General features: G+C 47.3%; 2 protein-coding genes across 6 annotated transcripts in view; one reads left to right on the forward strand and one right to left on the reverse strand.

The window, feature by feature from the left end:
* Positions 1-18,353, reverse strand: part of LOC139412866 (peripheral plasma membrane protein CASK-like) — a 47,807-nt gene that overhangs the window by 13,663 nt on the left and 15,791 nt on the right. For 3 of the 5 annotated variants that reach the window (XM_071159651.1, XM_071159649.1, XM_071159647.1), the window contains exons 3-18: positions 17,957-18,062; positions 17,673-17,750; positions 16,485-16,557; positions 9,675-9,777; positions 9,387-9,565; positions 8,859-8,981; positions 8,047-8,130; positions 7,851-7,950; positions 4,447-4,568; positions 4,148-4,225; positions 3,891-3,971; positions 748-936; positions 591-669; positions 431-516; positions 184-288; positions 23-91 (exon numbers count right to left, since the gene is read on the reverse strand). In XM_071159651.1, coding sequence (XP_071015752.1) covers positions 23-91; positions 184-288; positions 431-516; positions 591-669; positions 748-936; positions 3,891-3,971; positions 4,148-4,225; positions 4,447-4,568; positions 7,851-7,950; positions 8,047-8,130; positions 8,859-8,981; positions 9,387-9,565; positions 9,675-9,777; positions 16,485-16,557; positions 17,673-17,750; positions 17,957-18,062 — 1,655 coding nt within the window. Of the gene's footprint in view, positions 1-22; positions 92-183; positions 289-430; positions 517-590; positions 670-747; positions 937-3,890; positions 3,972-4,147; positions 4,226-4,446; positions 4,569-6,232; positions 6,251-7,850; positions 7,951-8,046; positions 8,131-8,858; positions 8,982-9,386; positions 9,566-9,674; positions 9,778-16,484; positions 16,558-17,672; positions 17,751-17,956; positions 18,063-18,353 lie in introns of all 5 variants that reach the window. The other 2 variants (XM_071159648.1, XM_071159652.1) reach the window with 2 other exon arrangements.
* On the forward strand, positions 11,983-13,887 carry LOC139412867 (probable G-protein coupled receptor 34). The gene is made up of 2 exons (XM_071159653.1): positions 11,983-12,079; positions 12,494-13,887. The coding sequence occupies exon 2, from the start codon at positions 12,538-12,540 to the stop codon at positions 13,765-13,767; it is 1,230 nt and encodes a 409-aa protein (XP_071015754.1). The 5' UTR covers positions 11,983-12,079; positions 12,494-12,537; the 3' UTR covers positions 13,768-13,887.

The following is an 18,353-nucleotide window of genomic DNA, read 5'->3' on the forward strand; positions in this document are numbered from 1 at the left end:
ATATCGAGCCAGAGCTCCTCACCAGGATGGAGCTAGTGACACTAGCATGGCCGTTCGCTGGCGACTGTCTGGATAGGTCGGGGGACTCTTTCTGCAGACACACATGAACAAAGAAACATGTGAAAAATATCAACAGAAAATGACTTATAACTGAAGAATAGAACGCTTCTTTACCTCATTTACCTGATTTTCTAGAGACACAAGAGAATCGGTCCATACCTCGCAAGACATGGACTGTGACCGGTAGCTGGGTACGATCTTAAAGGTAACACTCCCTCGCATTTCCCTCTGTGGGGACACAACATTATCATCAAATGATCACAACCAATAAGAGCCTTCCACTGATACACACGTACTGTAGTACTGTGTAAAGACAAAACTAGCTGATTGGACAATGGTGAGACCGAGAGAATCTGATTGGACAACACACCAGCATCTTCTGGAGCTGTTCTACGGTCTGATTGGCAACGCTGATCCCGTTGATCTCTCTGATCTCATCGCCGACATGCAGCGTACCTACAAGACGACAGAGGGTGAATGTGGGTCTGTTTGTGGTCAGGTGTACGGCATATTCCAAAAGTGTACTGTACCTTGTCTGTGGATCATTCCTCCGTGCATGATACGGGCCACGATGCAGTGGTTCAGATCGTTCATCTTCAGAGTGATGCCCTGAATAGGTCAAGGGTGAAAGGTCAAATAGGAAGAGTCAGTAAATGTGTGTGGTCGGTGTTTGTGTGTGTGTCGTACCATAGGTTCGTCAGTGTTCTTCTGGAACTGAACCAGGCGTACTCGAGTCACGTTCTCCAGGTCCATGTCCCCATTGGTGCTCTCAGGAGAGTCTCCGTTCAGGTAGGGTGAGGTGGGCGGGGGGGTCACCCTCAGAGCCTCGTCACTGTACACCTCATGGGCCACCACGTCATGGGTCTGGAGCAAGGCCTACACACACACACACACACAATAAGACACACACAATAAGACACACCCTCACACAGACATCTACAGCAGACAATGAGTGTGTAATATGGCCTTTTAAACAACAGGGGGCACACAAGGCACTAACTAAATTCACACTGTAGTATTGGTCACACTTGGCTTATTGTAAGTGTAACAGTGTTAGCTGGTTTCTACTGAAGACGTATTTGCTTGGTCTTCCTAAATGAAACATGAGTGACTAAAGGACTGTGTAAACTACTATGGTCTACACAAAAAGACTTGTATCCAGATGGGATATACGTTCTTTATTTATTTTGTTATCTTGGTCACCAGGGAAGGGGGACCCCCACTTCTTTATATCCAGGCCACTGTGTCAGTCTGTAGGCTGAGCGAAAAGCAGAGGGCTCTAGCGTTGAGATGTCAGTACAGAAACACCCTGTGGGTCAGAGACTAAGGTAAGAGGATGGAGAACCAAACACAACTCAGCTTTAAAAAGGTGCACTATGCACAAATCATTTCCTGGTTGCTAAAGTTCAAACAGTTTGCCTAATTTCAGTTTATGTGACAAAACAAGAAAGTATAGTCTGGAGAATCATTGTACCATCTAAACCACAGAAATATATTTTCCACCAAAAATGTCTGTTTGAAGCTGGTGTAAAAAAACTAAAGTAAAAGATGCAAACACGAAACTTCACAACGGGAAGCATAGAAATAGTGCACATAGAACAGATGTAACGCTTCTTAGACTTGCTTTCAATGAGAATGACAGATCTATAACTAACATTTCTATGTGAATTTGGTCAGGTCGCCCAAAAGTGACATATTTCGGCTTAAACTGTAACAGACAAGCACAGATCTTTCTGCCATTGAAATCCTTGGGTGGGTCACCAAATCATTTTTTAGGGTCGCCTAAGTCCAAATACATTTTCGTGATGGTAAAAAGTTTTCAGACTAAAAACAGATAAAGTATTTAGAAAAGGTAATGCACCAATATATTTTTACACTGTAATCTTTTAACTTCTTGAGAATACTTGACACGCAGACGTCCCAAGTATGCCCCTGGAAATGCAAATGCGCTACGCTAAATGCTAAATGTACTCGTTACAACTCAATCTTTGATCAAAATTCACAAGCAGGGTATTGAATTAAAGCTACACTCGTTGTGAACCTAGCCAGCAAGTCAGATTTTTAAAATGCTTTTCGGCGAAAGCATCAGAAGCTATTATCTGATAGCATGCACCCCCCAAAATGCCAGCTCGACACGTAAACAACAGATTTTGCGATAGCCGGCGCTACCCAAAACGCAGAAATAAAATATAAAACATTCATTACCTTAGACGAGCTTCTTTCTTGGCACTCCTATATGCCCCATAAACATCACTATTGGGTCTTTTTTTCGTTTAAATCGGTCCATATATACCCAAAATAGCTTTGTATGGAAGTTGTGTCATTCAGAAAAAATCATTGTTTTTAAACGCTGCGTAATTTTTTTAAATTAAAAAAGTCGACGATAAACTTTCACAAAACACTTCGAAATCCTTTTGTAATCCAACTTTAGGTATTAGTAAACGTTTATAATCTATCAAAATGATTACAGGGCGATGTCTCTTCAATAGGTCTTCACTTCAAAAACAATGCCATCTGATATCTCCCTCAACTGCATCCGGGTGAAGACTGGGAAAATGGAGGTCAGATAGATGGATTTTCCAACAATTAATTCAATTGAAAATTAGGACAATGTACAATTGTATGAATTGCAGGCAGATTCCCATTAAATTCTGTTCTCTTTTAACAACTGGTGGAAGTGACTTATGGAAATTATTTTTTGCTTTCAGAGAGCAGTTTTTCTTGCGTTTTTCAATGAAACACACGATCTGTTATAGTCACAGCCGTGATTTAACCAGTTTTAGAAACTTCAGAGTGTTTTCTATCCACACATACTAATCATATGCATATACTATATTCCTGGCATGAGTAGCAGGACGCTGAAAAGTTGCGCGATTTTTAACAGAATTTTCAAAAAAGGAGTGGGTAGAAGTAAGAGGTTTTAAGAACTAATGATAACCAAAATAAAAGCTAGATAGTCAGGAAGAATGGAAAATTCCAAAAACAATTAATTTAGCAGTATAGAACCCAGCATCAGCCATGTGCATAGAAAAAATGCATAGAATTGCAGGGAATTCGCTTTAAAACTCCTAAATGTTCTCAGCTCAATGGAACAATTGGTAGAATTGCAGGAAATTGGCTTAAAAACGCAAAACTCTCTCTACCTGACACCAGAGAAGAGATGGAGAACAGCGAGAGAAATATTAGGAAAACTCTCTCTACCTGACACCAGAGAAGAGATGGAGAGAGAACAGAGAGAGAAAGATGAGCAAAACTCTCTCTACCTGACACCAGAGAAGAGATGGAGAACAGAGAGAGAAAGATTAGGAAAACTCTCTCTACCTGACACCAGAGAAGAGATGGAGAACAGAGAGAGAAATATTAGGAAAACTCTCTCTACCTGACACCAGAGAAGAGATGGAGAACAGAGAGAGAAAGATTAGGAAAACTCTCTCTACCTGACACCAGAGAAGAGATGGAGAACAGAGAGAGAAATATTGGGAAAACTCTCTCTACCTGACACCAGAGAAGAGATGGAGAACAGAGAGAGAAAGATTAGGAAAAGCAGAGGGAGCTTTTTTTATTCTGTTATTTTGTTGGCAGTAACAGCTAGGGCTGGGTGGGCGGAGCAGGATGTCTGCAGCCTCACTAGCCCCACCCATAACCCTGGCTGCTACACCTGACAGCCCCTCCCCTCAGTCTAACAGATTACTCCCTCTCTACCTGGGGTCTATAGTGGACAAACTAAGGAGCTTGACCCAGTCATGATCATTTGTTTACACACACACACACACACACACACACACACACACACACACACACACAGAGAGAGCGCGATGGAGATGGCCCACCATGAAGTGTGGCTGTGTGAGGATCCTCCGGAGTTCCTTGGCCTCCATGTTGTCAGGGTAACAGGAGATTGTCTCCAGTACCTACAGGATAAGAGGAGGGAGAGGAAGTACTGTATCATATAAGAGCATCAACACTTAATACAAAACATTAACAAACCCCCAAACACTAACCAAAACAACAAGATAAAGTATTTAACAAGCGCTAGTCCCAGAAGAAAAGAGGTGTCCCACCTTGATGTCGTGACCAGGCCACTCACCTCTTTGGCTCTCTGTACTCCATCACTGGGAGGGTTCCTGATCTGAGGAGACGACCTGGTGTTGATCTGGTCATAGAGCTGCAACACCAGGGGGAGACAGCCATTATTATTCACTCATCTTTTACATATCCCTCCTCACATACCACTTTTTGTATTAAATGTTGCTTTAGAAATAAAAATGCATTTTCATTCCCAAAGGATTTTCCCAATGAATAATGTGGTGTGTCTGAGCTCTTTACTTGTGTCAAAGTGCCACCTAGTGGACTTGACATGAACCTGCGTGTGTGTAGCCCACTCACGTCCAGCAGTGTGTGTAGGTGTTGGTCCTGGAAGACGCTGTGTAAGAAGTCCAGATCTTTCTCACTGCAGTCGGTCAGAGCATGAATCTCCTCCAGGCTGTCCAGCACCTGGGACACTGCCCCTACACACACACGCACACACACACACACACAGGTTATAACATATACACACGCAAACACACACCAATTGTAAGCAGCCAGTACCATAAAAACACAAACATTTAGATTTAACACACACAAAAAACACACAACAAGGACAAACACATTTACAGACACCGCACACACACACAGAGACACCGCGCACACACACACACACAGAGACACCGCGCACACACACACACATGCACACACAGAGACACCGCGCACACACACACAGGAACACAGAACACACACACACAGGAACACCACACACACACACACGCACACACAGAGACACCGCGCACACACACACACATGCACACACAGAGACACCGCGCACACACACACACAGGAACACAGAACACACACACAGAGACACCGCGCACACACACAAAGAGTGCGCACACACACAGAGACAGAGCGCGTGCACACACACACAGAGAGAGACAGCGCGCGCGCACACACACACACACAGAGACAGCATGCACACACACAGAGACAGCACACACACACACAGAAAACACACACACACAACACACAAAGACACTACACACACACAAAGACACAACACAGAGACAGCACGCGCTTACACACACACAGACAGCGCAAGCACACACACACACAGAGACAGCGCACGCACACACACACAGAGACAACGCGTGCACACACAGACAGCGCGCACACACACAGACAGCGCGCACACACACAGACACAGAGACAGAGCACACACACACAGCGTGCACACACACACACACACACACAGACAGCGCACACACACACACACACAGAGAGACAGCGCGCGCACACACAGCGACAGCACGCACACACACACACAGACAGAGACACCGCACACAGACACCGCATACACACAGTAGACACCGCACACACACACACACACAGAGACAACGCACACACACACACACACAGAGCCACCGCGCACACACACACACAGACACACCGCACACACAGCTAGAAACAGAAGGTGTCAGACTAGAGTACCTGCTACATGCAGCAAAAGCAACAGAGAGACGCAGAACAGAACAGAACAGGTATGTCCCATCATCAATATGACATATTAGACAGAAAGGAAGGAATAAAACATATCACATGGGATGGAGATAATGGTATGGAGGTCAGGTCATGTGATTGGTTAGTGAAGGTTAGTGAAGGCTGGATCTAGAGATTGTATGGAAGACTAAAGTTAGTTGCCATGCTGCTTATATAACATAGAAAAACACTTCACACATAACAAGAGGTTTGAAGACTGAACACTCAGTTTGTCCTCCAAGGCCATGACAGGTCCAGATTGCACACGCCACTGACAACGGTTGTGATTGGATCAAATGGAAGCCGTGCAGGCGCGGGTCCACCTCATTAGCTGTCGGTGGTGAGTGACATCACAATGCATACAGAGTCTACTTCCCAATACTTCTGATTGGCTTTCTGTCCATCTCAGCTTGGAGTTCAATTCACCCCCATCAACTGACACCGAGTCAGATACTGTTTCATTCCCCAAATAGGTAAGGAAGCTGTTTTAGAGTATTGGGACGTGAGTCATCAAGGGTGCTACGAGGGAGGGGGGAGGGTAGTTTAATAGATGGTGATGATGTCATGATGTCACACCAGGAAGCTACCTGGGGATACCTACTTTCAGCGGCTAGCAGTCCTACAGAGAGCGCCGCATTGAAACACCACCACAGAGAAGACAATAGAGAGGAAAGATTCAGCAGACAAGAGAAAGAGAGAAAAGAGGAGGCCAGGAAGAATGAAAGACACAGACAGAGAGCAAAACAGGAGAGAGAGAGAGAGAGGAGAGAGAGAGAGAGAGAGACAGAGACAGAGAGAGATACAGAGAGAGAGATACAGAGAGAGAGAGAGATACAGAGAGAGAGATACAGAGAGAGAGATACAGAGAGAGAGAGAGAGAGAGAGAGAGAGAGAGAGAGAGAGAGAGAGAGAGACAGAGAGAGAGAGACAGAGAGAGAGAGACAGAGAGAGAGATACAGAGAGAGAGATACAGAGAGAGAGATACAGAGACAGAGAGAGAGAGAGAGAGAGAGAGACAGAGACAGAGAGAGAGATACAGAGAGAGAGATACAGAGAGAGAGATACAGAGAGAGAGAGAGAGTAAGCAAAAGGCAGAGGCTGTGTTGACTCTAGAAGAGTCTGGAGCTGTAGGTATCTGGCTAAAGTCTCAAAGATGCCATTTGGAGGAAAATAGGTAATTTACTCGTACACTGCTCTGCCCCCTCCTCTCCCAACACACACAGCCACACCCCACAGGAAAGTGAATTCCATCCCTAAGCATTTTCTTTTTTTAAACAAGTGCAGAAAGTCACAAAACGCAGAGTGATGCAATGAGGCTGTCTGGTCTCATAAAGAGGAAGACCAGACTATCACCTATATTGTCTCCAATGCTTTTTCTATGACTCACTTGGACTCTGTACCGCTCCAATTTCTACTAAAGTTTGTCAGATGTTTTCATCCTGAAAAGTGGTCACGTCACACCATCTGTGTGTAGACCCAGCTACACACCTTAATCCCACATGCACGGGAAGGATAGGCACCGTTTCATTTGACCATTTTAGACGGAGCCTATTAAAAAGGCCTCTAACGAGACCTACAAAACAGATGGAGTGGGACACGCCCTTATCACAACATTACAGCCCTTTTGTTAGGTCTGAGAACATCTGACAAACATAGCATTCAGAGCAGTAGGCTATTTGACAGAGAGGGCAGCAGGTAGTACATAGACTCTTTGTTCCCCCATTGATAACATCCATAGGGAGTGACAGTGCACTCCGAGACAGAGACAGGGAAGTGAGGGCATTGGGCAACGCTAGCCTGGACACTTCTGTTTCCTTTTCCCAGCAATCAGGGGGATTTATAGGCTAGCACAGAGACCAGGGCCTGAATGTTCCACTGCTGTTCTGAACACTGGATTGGCTGTGTGGTTAGCTACTGACTATCTGTCATCTGATTACCAGGAAATGAGATAACGTTGAGGCTTGGTTGAGGTTGAGGAGCTTACAACAGTGATAGAAAGGTCAAATCATCATTATCGGTCTTACATGATGAGAATCCTTTTCTGTTACCACAGAAGTTGGCTATAGTTGTAGAAAACTATGAGAAGTCAAAAATGTGCAACATCGTCAGGGGTGTGCTTCAGGACTGCCCGTGGGACAATGAGCTAGCAACACAAACCACGTAAGCGATTGTTGCCATGACATCCGTTACGGCAACAGGAGGAGAGGGGCGGGTCTTACCTGAAGAGGTGGGGTCTTCAGAGAAGTCAGGCATCTCCTCTGGTGGGTCTCCGTAGAAGGAGTTAAACTTGTGGCTGGAGACAGCAGCCAACACTGCCCCCTACGACACAACACAAGGAACAGGAATGTATTGACTGATTGATTGAAGAGCATCAATGGTGTGTGTGTGTGTGTGTGTGTGTGTGTGTGTGTGTACCTTGAGCTTCCTCCTTGCATTAAACTTCCTCAGCTGCTCCACCGTCTCTGGCAGGTGGATCTTATAGGCATACCTGTCCCTCTCCTGGAGGGAGAACACACAGAGAGGTGAATACCTGTCCCTCACAGACAGTTGCCTCTCCTGGAGGGAGAACACACAGAGAGGTGAATACCTGTCCCTCACAGACAGGTGAATACTTGTCCCTCACAGACAGGTGAATACTTGTTTCTCACAGACAGGTGAATACTTGTTTCTCACAGACAGGTGAATACTTATCCCTCACAGACAGGTGAATACTTATCCCTCACAGACAGGTGAATACTTGTCCCTCACAGACAGGTGAATACTTGTTTCTCACAGACAGGTGAATACTTGTCCCTCACAGACAGGTGAATACCTGTTTCTCACAGACAGGTGAATACTTATCCCTCACAGACAGGTGAATACTTGTTTCTCACAGACAGGTGAATACTTATCCCTCACAGACAGGTAAATACTTGTTTCTCACAGACAGGTGAATACCACACTAATAAAGGCAAAACACTACAACACAGGTTCCACTCAATAAAGTGGACTGTATTCTCTGGGTTGTGAAAGTAGCTGATGCAGGGCGCCGTCTCCTGACAGGGAGGAAGTTATGAGGAAACCACAACTAACCCAGTGTTAGTTTCACATCTGGTTATAATCATGTGTTACAGTTGGGGTTAAGTGTGTGTCTGCATATTCAGCATCTTGCAGACAGGGCTTTTAGTGTGTGTGTGCATGCATGTGAATATGTGTGTGTATCAGTGTGTCTGCATGTTAGTTCCCACCTTAAGCCAGGGGTGGTTGAGGGCTTCGTAGACAGTGATCCTCTCTGCGGGGTCCAGCATCAGCATGCGACGCACCAGGTCCTTGGCACTCTCTGAGATGTGGCTCCACTGGCGTGGGTTCATCTAGAGGGGAGGGTCACACACACACACGCTCTCAGATGGATGTAGGGCTGCAGCACCCGAGGGTATGCCAGATACGTTTATCACCTTGGGCACAGTATATACCTGGAGCTTTTTAACCTAGCTATAGATATAGATGGAAGGTTGCCATGTACCCCCCACCAGGCCCAGAAGACAGAATGAGGACTGTTCTACATGGTACATTCTGAATACTCTGTATGGGCCTCAATAAGGCCTTGATGGAAATGCAGCTGAGGCAACTTTCCAAGCCGTAGCTTGTGGTTGTTAACCACGTGCAATGACCCGCTACTGCAGGTTTCACACCCACCCATTTCTTTGCTTTGTAGTTAGTTAGTGTGTGTGTGTGTGTGTGTGCGTGTTAGAGGGCAGTTTTGGAAAATCAACTACTACCTTATATTTCCCCTTAATGATAGCCTCAAACAGGCGTTCCTTGGTACCGTAGAAGGGCAGGCAGCCAGACAGCAGGATGAACAGGATGACTCCACAGCCCCACACGTCGACAGGCTTCCCATATGGCTCTCTCTTCACCACCTCTGGGGCCATGAAGTGGGGCGTGCCTACTCGACCTGGGGAGGAATGGGGGGTTAGGGTGTGGGTTTACACAAAGATACGAGAGAGAGAGAGAGTGAGAGGAGAGAATGACAAATACACAGTCCCAGAGTGAATATAGAGTACCTCCTGCCACCAGGCCTGATTCTCCTAGTTGTATGGCCACTCCAAACCCCCCCAGCTTGACAGGAGCTGAGTTCTCCTTAGAGGCCAGCAGGACACAGTGAGGCTACAAGACAGGGACACAGAGAGAGAGAGAGAGAGAGAGAGAGAGAGAGAGAGAGAGAGAGACAGAGAGAGATGTAGGGATAAAAAAAAGTGCTCCATTTTGTACCATCCTATTGTAGTAAAACCTTGGTAGTGCTGGACCTAAAGGGTTCCTAGACGGGACAAAGGCTGAGGGCTACCTGCTTTACTGCAGAAACACTCCAACTGATAGCAAAGAGGAGAGGAGAAAGGAGGGTGACGACACTGGACAGATAGAGAGAACACCAGAGAAAGGAGGAAGAGAGGAAACAGGAGAACATAGAGAGAAGAAGAGATGGAGGATGAGGAGCAGAGCGCAGCGCTTGAGTACGTGACAGTCAGGGTATGTGGTCTCACAGCGTTGGAGTACGTGACTGTCAGGGTATGTGGTCTCACAGCGTTGGAGTACGTGACTGTCAGGGTATGTGGTCTCACAGCGTTGAGGTACGTGACAGTCAGGGTATGTGGTCTCACAGCGTTGGAGTACGTGACAGTCAGGGTATGTGGTCTCACAGCGTTGGAGTACGTGACAGTCAGGGTATGTGGTCTCACAGCGTTGAGGTACGTGACAGTCAGGGTATGTGGTCTCACAGCGTTGGAGTACGTGACAGTCAGGGTATGTGGTCTCACAGCGTTGAGGTACGTGACAGTCAGGGTATGTGGTCTCACAGCGTTGGAGTACGTGACAGTCAGGGTATGTGGTCTCACAGCGTTGAGGTACGTGACAGTCAGGGTATGTGGTCTCACAGCGTTGGAGTACGTGACAGTCAGGGTATGTGGTCTCACAGCGTTGGAGTACGTGACAGTCAGGGTATGTGGTCTCACAGCGTTGGAGTACGTGACAGTCAGGGTATGTGGTCTCACAGCGTTGGAGTACGTGACTGTCAGGGTATGTGGTCTCACAGCGTTGGAGTACGTGACAGTCAGGGTATGTGGTCTCACAGCGTTGGAGTACGTGACTGTCAGGGTATGTGGTCTCACAGCGTTGGAGTACGTGACAGTCAGGGTATGTGGTCTCACAGCGTTGAAGTACGTGACAGTCAGGGTATGTGGTCTCACAGCGTTGGAGTACGTGACAGCCAGGGTATGTGGTCTCACAGCGTTGGAGTACGTGACTGTCAGGGTATGTGGTCTCACAGCGTTGAAGTACGTGACAGTCAGGGTATGTGGTCTCACAGCGTTGGAGTACGTGACAGTCAGGGTATGTGGTCTCACAGCATTGGAGTACGTGACAGTCAGGGTATGTGGTCTCACAGCGTTGAGGTACGTGACTGTCAGGGTATGTGGTCTCACAGCGTTGGAGTACGTGACAATCTGGGTATGTGGTCTCACAGCGTTGGAGTACGTGACTGTCAGGGTATGTGGTCTCACAGCGTTGGAGTACGTGACTGTCAGGGTATGTGGTCTCACAGCGTTGGAGTACGTGACAGTCAGGGTATGTGGTCTCACAGCGTTGGAGTACGTGACTGTCAGGGTATGTGGTCTCACAGCGTTGGAGTACGTGACAGTCAGGGTATGTGGTCTCACAGCATTGGAGTACGTGACTGTCAGGGTATGTGGTCTCACAGCGTTGGAGTACGTGACAATCTGGGTATGTGGTCTCACAGCGTTGGAGTACGTGACAGTCTGGGTATGTGGTCTCACAGCGTTGGAGTACGTGACTGTCAGGGTATGTGGTCTCACAGCGTTGGAGTACGTGACAGTCAGGGTATGTGGTCTCACAGCGTTGGAGTACGTGACTGTCAGGGTATGTGGTCTCACAGCGTTGGAGTACGTGACAGTCAGGGTATGTGGTCTCACAGCGTTGGAGTACGTGACATTCAGGGTATGTGGTCTCACAGCGTTGGAGTACGTGACATTCAGGGTAAATGGTCTCACAGCGCTGGTTTCCTGCCCTACTCTGCACTTCACACTGGAGGGGGAGGATGGGTTCTGACGGCTGCTAACAGCTGACAAGGGGTGGTTGGGGGAGGCGTGAGAGAAGAACATCTCAAGGCACAGAGAGAGAGGACCAGAGAGAGGAAGAGAGAGGAGGAAAGAGAGAGAGAGAGTGAGAGAAGGGAGGAGAGCTCAGAGTAACAGACTCATACTTTTGAGCAAAAGAGACAAAGAAAAAAGTGTGTAGGAGAGTAACCAGAGAAGTCCCAACACGATCCCACTGAACCTAACAACCAAGGGACAGTAGGACCAGGGGCTGTTAAAGGATATGTAACGATACACACATTCTGGACAGTGGACAGTCAAACTACAGCTGCAGAGTCTCTGACATGGAGGGAATCTGGATGGTGAGTGAGATCCTGTCTTAATAAAGACATCAGTGAACCTGTGTGTGTGAATCTGTGAAAACCACAAGGTAGACCATGTTCTTTACTAGGTGGTGAATCCAAGATAGGTCATAGGTACAATACAATAATTGCACTTAAAGTAGTGGTTGATTTTTCATTAGTTCTTTTCCTGCTACAGGGGAGTTACTTGAAATACAACATTGTGAAAAGGAAGTGGTAAATGTGGTGACATTTAAAAATAGATTAGTTCTTTGAGTGCTTTTACAGTGTTTTTTTAATGCAAACCGCCAAAGTCCCTTCCTGTTAACAGCCCACTTTTTTTGTTAATGCATTGACATCTCTCAACGTTTTTCATCCTTATCATTAAAAACCATCTCTCCACCCCCCACCTCTCCCTCCCTCTATCTCCCACAGCACTGAAGATCTGCTGGGCCTAAAGACACCCCAGCTTCAACACAATGCCCACTCTGCCCTCCTCCCCCTTTTCCACCTCCTCTCCCAACACCTCTTTACCCCTGTCCTCTTCTTCCTTCCCCCTCTCCAATGCCACCTATCCCCCCTTTACCTCCTCCTCTCCAAACCAGACCCTATGTAATCTAGATGACGGTGCCCTGCGCCTCCCCCTGGTCTTCTTCTACTCCATCTTCTTCCTCCTGGGTCTGGTAGGTAATCTCCTGGCCCTGTGGGTCTTCGTCTTCCTCCACTCCAGGAGGAACTCTGTCCGGGTGTTCCTCATCAACGTGGCCATAGCTGACCTGGTGCTCCTGGCCTGCCTTCCCTTCAGAGTCCTCTACCATGCGAACGGCAACCGCTGGGTCCTCGGCCCCCTGGTCTGTAAAGTGGTGGGCAACCTCTTCTACATGAACATGTATATCAGTATCACTCTGCTGGGGTTCATTAGTCTGGATAGGTATGTGAAGCTGAAGGGGCGGGGTGGAGCGGGGAGGGGCCTGGCAAGGAGGCTGAGAGGTGGGGGATGGAGCTGGGTGGCGTGCGGGGCGCTCTGGGGGCTGTCCCTGGCGGCGGCCATGACCATGATCGCCATGTCGGAGGGAAACGAGGAACCTGGGAAGTGTTTCCAGTATAAGCAACGACGTGGGGCGAAGGGGAAGGCTTACTTCAACATGGCTCTGGTGCTGCTGTTCTGGGGGGTGCTCTGCCTGCTGGTGGTCTCCTATGGGAAGATAGCCATGCGCCTCCTCAAGGTGTCCAGGGATAAACCTGACCTCCCCAATGCCCACCGATACGGTAGCGCCGCCAGGAAGTCCTTCTTCGTGCTCTTCCTGTTCACCGTCTGCTTCGGACCCTACCACGCCTTCCGCCCATTCTACGTCCTCTCCCAGCTCAGCCAATCCCCATCCTGCAATTACTTGCGCCTGGTGGACAGGACCAATGAGGTCATGTTGTTGTTCTCCGCCTTCAACGCCGTCCTGGACCCTGTGATGTACTTCCTGTTGTCGGGCTCGGTGCGAAAGGCCGCCGTGAAAGCCCTCGGACAGAGCCTCGGCAACCGGCTCCACTTCCTTAACGACGGGACCTCCAACAGCTCGGTATCAGAGTTCAGACGGACCTCTCTGTCCGTTACCTCCCCCAACACTGTCATTAACCCCTCCCATGAGCCCAGGACCAGCCTCTGTCTGATTAGCCCCACCCTCCGCCCAGGCGCAGCCATAGTGGCAAAGCAGTGAATTTACAGACCTCATTGTTTAACTTCATGGACTTTAGCTCTATTTACATTATAATGTATACCATGTCCTCAACAACTGATGCATGTGACAAGGGCCAATGTCTTGAACTAGACTCAGTTTCCAAGAATGGACCTGACCAGATGTCCTGAATCAAAGCATATACACTACCGTTCAACAGTTCAGGGTCACTTAGAAATGTCCTTGTTCTCGAAAGAAAAGCAAAAATGTTTGTCCATTAAAATAACGTCAAATTGATCAGATATACAGTGCAGACATTGTTAATGTTGTAAATGATTATTGTAGCTGGAAACAGCAGATTTTTTATGGAAAATCTACATAGGCGTACAGAGGCCCATTATCAGCAAAACCCCAGTCTCAATGCAAAACCCCAGTCTCAACGCAAAACCCCAGTCTCAACGCAAAACCCCAGTCTCAACGCAAAACCCCAGTCTCAACGCAAAACCCCAGTCTCAACGCAAAACCCCAGTCTCAACGCAAAACCCCAGTCTCAACGCAAAACCCCAGTCTCAACGCTAACCCCCAGTCTCAACGCAAAACCCCAGTCTCAACGCAAAACCCCAGTCTCAACGCAAAACCCCAGTCTCAACGCAAAACCCCAGTCTCAACGCAAAACCCCAGTCTCAACGCAAAACCCCAGTCTCAACGCAAAACCCCAGTCTCAACGCAAAACCCCAGTCTCAACGCAAAACCCCAGTCTCAACGCAAACCCCCAGTCTCAACGCAAACCCCCAGTCTCAACGCAAACCCCCAGTCTCAACGCAAACCCCCAGTCTCAACGCTAACCCCCAGTCTCAACGCTAACCCCCAGTCTCAACGCAAAACCCCAGTCTCAACGCAAAACCCCAGTCTCAACGCAAAACCCCAGTCTCAACGCAAAACCCCAGTCTCAACGCAAAACCCCAGTCTCAACGCAAAACCCCAGTCTCAACGCAAAACCCCAGTCTCAACGCAAAACCCCAGTCTCAACGCAATACCCCAGTCTCAACGCAATACCCCAGTCTCAACGCAATACCCCAGTCTCAACGCAATACCCCAGTCTCAACGCAAACCCCCAGTCTCAACGCAAACCCCCAGTCTCAACGCAAACCCCCAGTCTCAACGCAAACCCCCAGTCTCAACGCAAACCCCCAGTCTCAACGCAAAACCCCAGTCTCAACGCAAAACCCCAGTCTCAACGCAAAACTCCAGTCTCAACGCAAAACCCCAGTCTCAACGCAAAACCCCAGTCTCAACGCAAAACCCCAGTCTCAACGCAAAACACCAGTCAACGCAAAACACCAGTCAACGCAAAACACCAGTCAACGCAAAACACCAGTCAACGCAAAACACCAGTCAACGCAAAACACCAGTCAACGCAAAACACCAGTCTCAACTAGATAGAGGAACTCTGCACAGAGGAACTCTGCCGAGAAGGTCAGCATCCTGGAGTCGCCTCTTCACTGTTGACGTTGAGACTGGTGTTTTACAGGTACTATTTAATGAAGCTGCCAGTTGAGGACTTGTGAGGCGTCTGTTTCTCAAACTAGACACTTGTCCTCTTGCTCAGTTGTGCAACCCTTGCAAGAGGGTTTTCTAAATGATCAATTAGACTTTTAAAATGATAAACTTGGATTAGCTAACACAACGTGCCATCAAATCAAATCAATATTTATTGGTCACATACACATGGTTAGCAGATGTTAATGTGAGTGTAGCGAAATGCTTGTGCTTCTAGTTCCGACCGTGCAGCAATATCTAACATCTACATGTGAGAAGAGTAATGTAGGGTATGTAAACATTATATAAAGTGGAACACAGGAGTGATGGTTGCTGATAATGGGACTCTGTATGCCTATGTAGATATTCCTTTCTTTTTTAAATCAGCAGTTTCCAGATACAATAGTCATTTACAACATTAATAACGTCTACACGGTATTTCTGATCAATTTGATGTTATTTTAATGGACCAAAAAAATAGCTAACTTTAAAAACAAGGACATTTCTAAGGGACCCCAAACTTTTGAATGGTAGTGTAAATGCCTGTGTCTGTCGGTTAACTAATATTGTCAATAGTATGTGACACAATCATATCTGATATAACACTGTACAAAGCAAATAAATATATACGATTTAAGCTCACATGTATGTGTGTCGCCTTGGTGTGAAAACTGAATGGCTGATAAGCATCACATAGTCCCCTCTACTGGTGGTATTAGGTACTACCACTACAGCAGTCTACTACACACACACACACACACACACACACAACCCAAATCACAAGTATTCAAACAGACAAATACGCAAAAGCTCCCCTTATCCCCTCTGGGAGTCACCAAATGTGTCTGTTTGTGGGCAGGGCTCGCCCCATCTGGTCTGGCATTGTGGCCTACTGTATGTTAGAGAGGTAATCCTATAGTAATCACTGAAGCCGTGCTGTCTGGCCTGTCAAACAGGGTTTCAGCAGGGTTTCTCCTTACACTAAACACTAATCCAGCCCCAGCTTAACTCACCTTCATTACTAGTTAGCCTACTACTCCTACAACCCAATGGGCTAAGCTGATGTCGTTGGGTTAGTCGATATACACTCAATACGAGGAGACAGACGGTGGATCACCAATGGTTACTTCATTCTGTTTGAAATCAATAGATGCCATTGACAACAGTGCTGTTTAGACAAGGGGGAAGTGGGACTGGACATCTGGGGTAGGGGAGCTTACCTTCACGTCACGGTGAATCACGTTGTTGTCATGGCAATACCGCAGCGCCTCCAAGATCTGTCTCATGTAGTGACTAAAAGACAAGAATGAAGGAAAAAAAAGGGGGAGAGAGAGAATGAAGAGGAAGGGGGAGAGAGAGAATGAAGAGGAAGGGGGGGAGAGAGAATGAAGAGGAAGGGGGGGAGAGAGAATGAAGAGGATGGGGGAGAGAGAATGAAGAGGGAGAGAGAGAATGAAGAGGGAGAGAGAGAATGAAGAGGGAGAGAGAGAGAATGAAGAGGAAGGGGGAGAGAGAGAATGAAGAGGGAGAGAGAGAGAATGAAGAGGAAGGGGGAGAGAGAAAATGAAGAGGGAGAGAGAGAATGAAGAGGGAGAGAGAGAATGAAGAGGGAGAGAGAGAATGAAGAGAGAGAGAGAATGAAGAGGAAGGGGGAGAGAGAGAATGAAGAGGAAGGGGGAGAGAGAGAATGAAGAGGAAGGGGGAGAGAGAGAATGAAGAGGAAGGGGGAGAGAGAGAATGAAGAGGAAGGGGGAGAGAGAATGAAGAGGAAGAGAGAGAATGAAGAGGGAGAGAGAGAATGAAGAGGGAGAGAGAGAATGAAGAGGAAGGGGGAGAGAGAGAATGAAGAGGGAGAGAGAGAATGAAGAGGGAGAGAGAGAATGAAGAGGGAGAGAGAGAATGAAGAGGGAGAGAGAGAATGAAGAGGGAGAGAGAGAATGAAGAGGGAGAGAGAGAATGAAGAGGGAGAGAGAGAAGAGGGAGAGAGAGAATGAAGCGGAAGGGGGAGAGAGAGAATGAAGAGAAATGGGGGGAGAGAGAGAATGAAGAGAAATGGGGGGAGAGAGAGAATGAAGAGAAAGGGGGAGAGAGAATGAAGTGGAAGGAGGAGAGAGAATGAAGTGGAAGGAGGAGAGTGAGGGAATTAGCAACACCACTACTTCTTAGAGAGCTCCTTCTAAAAGCACTTCATTACAGGCATGTAGAGTCCCCAAGGTTCTCCTCGTCCTACCACTGAATACAAGGCCACTTCCTTCAAATGAGGCCTTCGTTGAAAATGTCAATGTGACGTGCGTGTAACTGGCTACGGCTTCAATGTAGACAAAGTCCACATTAGCCGGGCGTCACAATTTAAAAAAACAAGTCAGCTCCGTCCATACTAGAGAGGCAGAGAGGAAATAAGCTTTTACCTGGCTACAGCTTCACTGTAGACAAAACCAGCATCCGCCCGCTTCACAGTCTCAAAACACAGGTCAGCTGTATCCATACTATGTCAGAGGAGGTAGAAATCACATAAAACAAAACTTTATTGAATTTGGATTACACTGTTAGTACAGAAAGTCAATAGGGAGGGACCATTCTAGAATATTGCGTAAAATCTAGAACAGAAATTCTAGAATTTAGTCCATTCTAGAATAGAAAGTCAATAGGTGACTATTCAAGAAACAAAATGGCCGAAACACAACCAACTTACAACTCAAAGACCATGTAGAGCATGCCATCTGAGCTGTAGGTTTCTAGTAGCTCTACGATGTGAGGGTGCTTCAGCATGTGACAGATACTGGCCTCTCTCTTCAGATCTGTGGAGGAAACAGGAGAGATAAGAGATGGAAACCATTTTTTCAGTATTGAGATGCATCCGTTTGTCCTAATTTCCCCTTTTCAACACACTCTTCCTCTCCTCCTCATCTTGCCCCATAGCTTATAGGTGTGTGCCCTCCCTCTCTTTCTCCTGACCTCTCCACTGTGCTGACCCAGGTGGCAGACTCCAGTCGGAGGAGCGCAGGAGGGGAGTTAAGAGAAGAGGAAACACCTCCGGTGTGTGTGTTAGTTTTTTCCTTCCCTCTCTTCCCCAACCACATAAACATCAA

This window comes from Oncorhynchus clarkii, chromosome 7 (genome assembly GCF_045791955.1).
Source record: "Oncorhynchus clarkii lewisi isolate Uvic-CL-2024 chromosome 7, UVic_Ocla_1.0, whole genome shotgun sequence".
Lineage (NCBI taxonomy): Eukaryota > Metazoa > Chordata > Actinopteri > Salmoniformes > Salmonidae > Oncorhynchus > Oncorhynchus clarkii.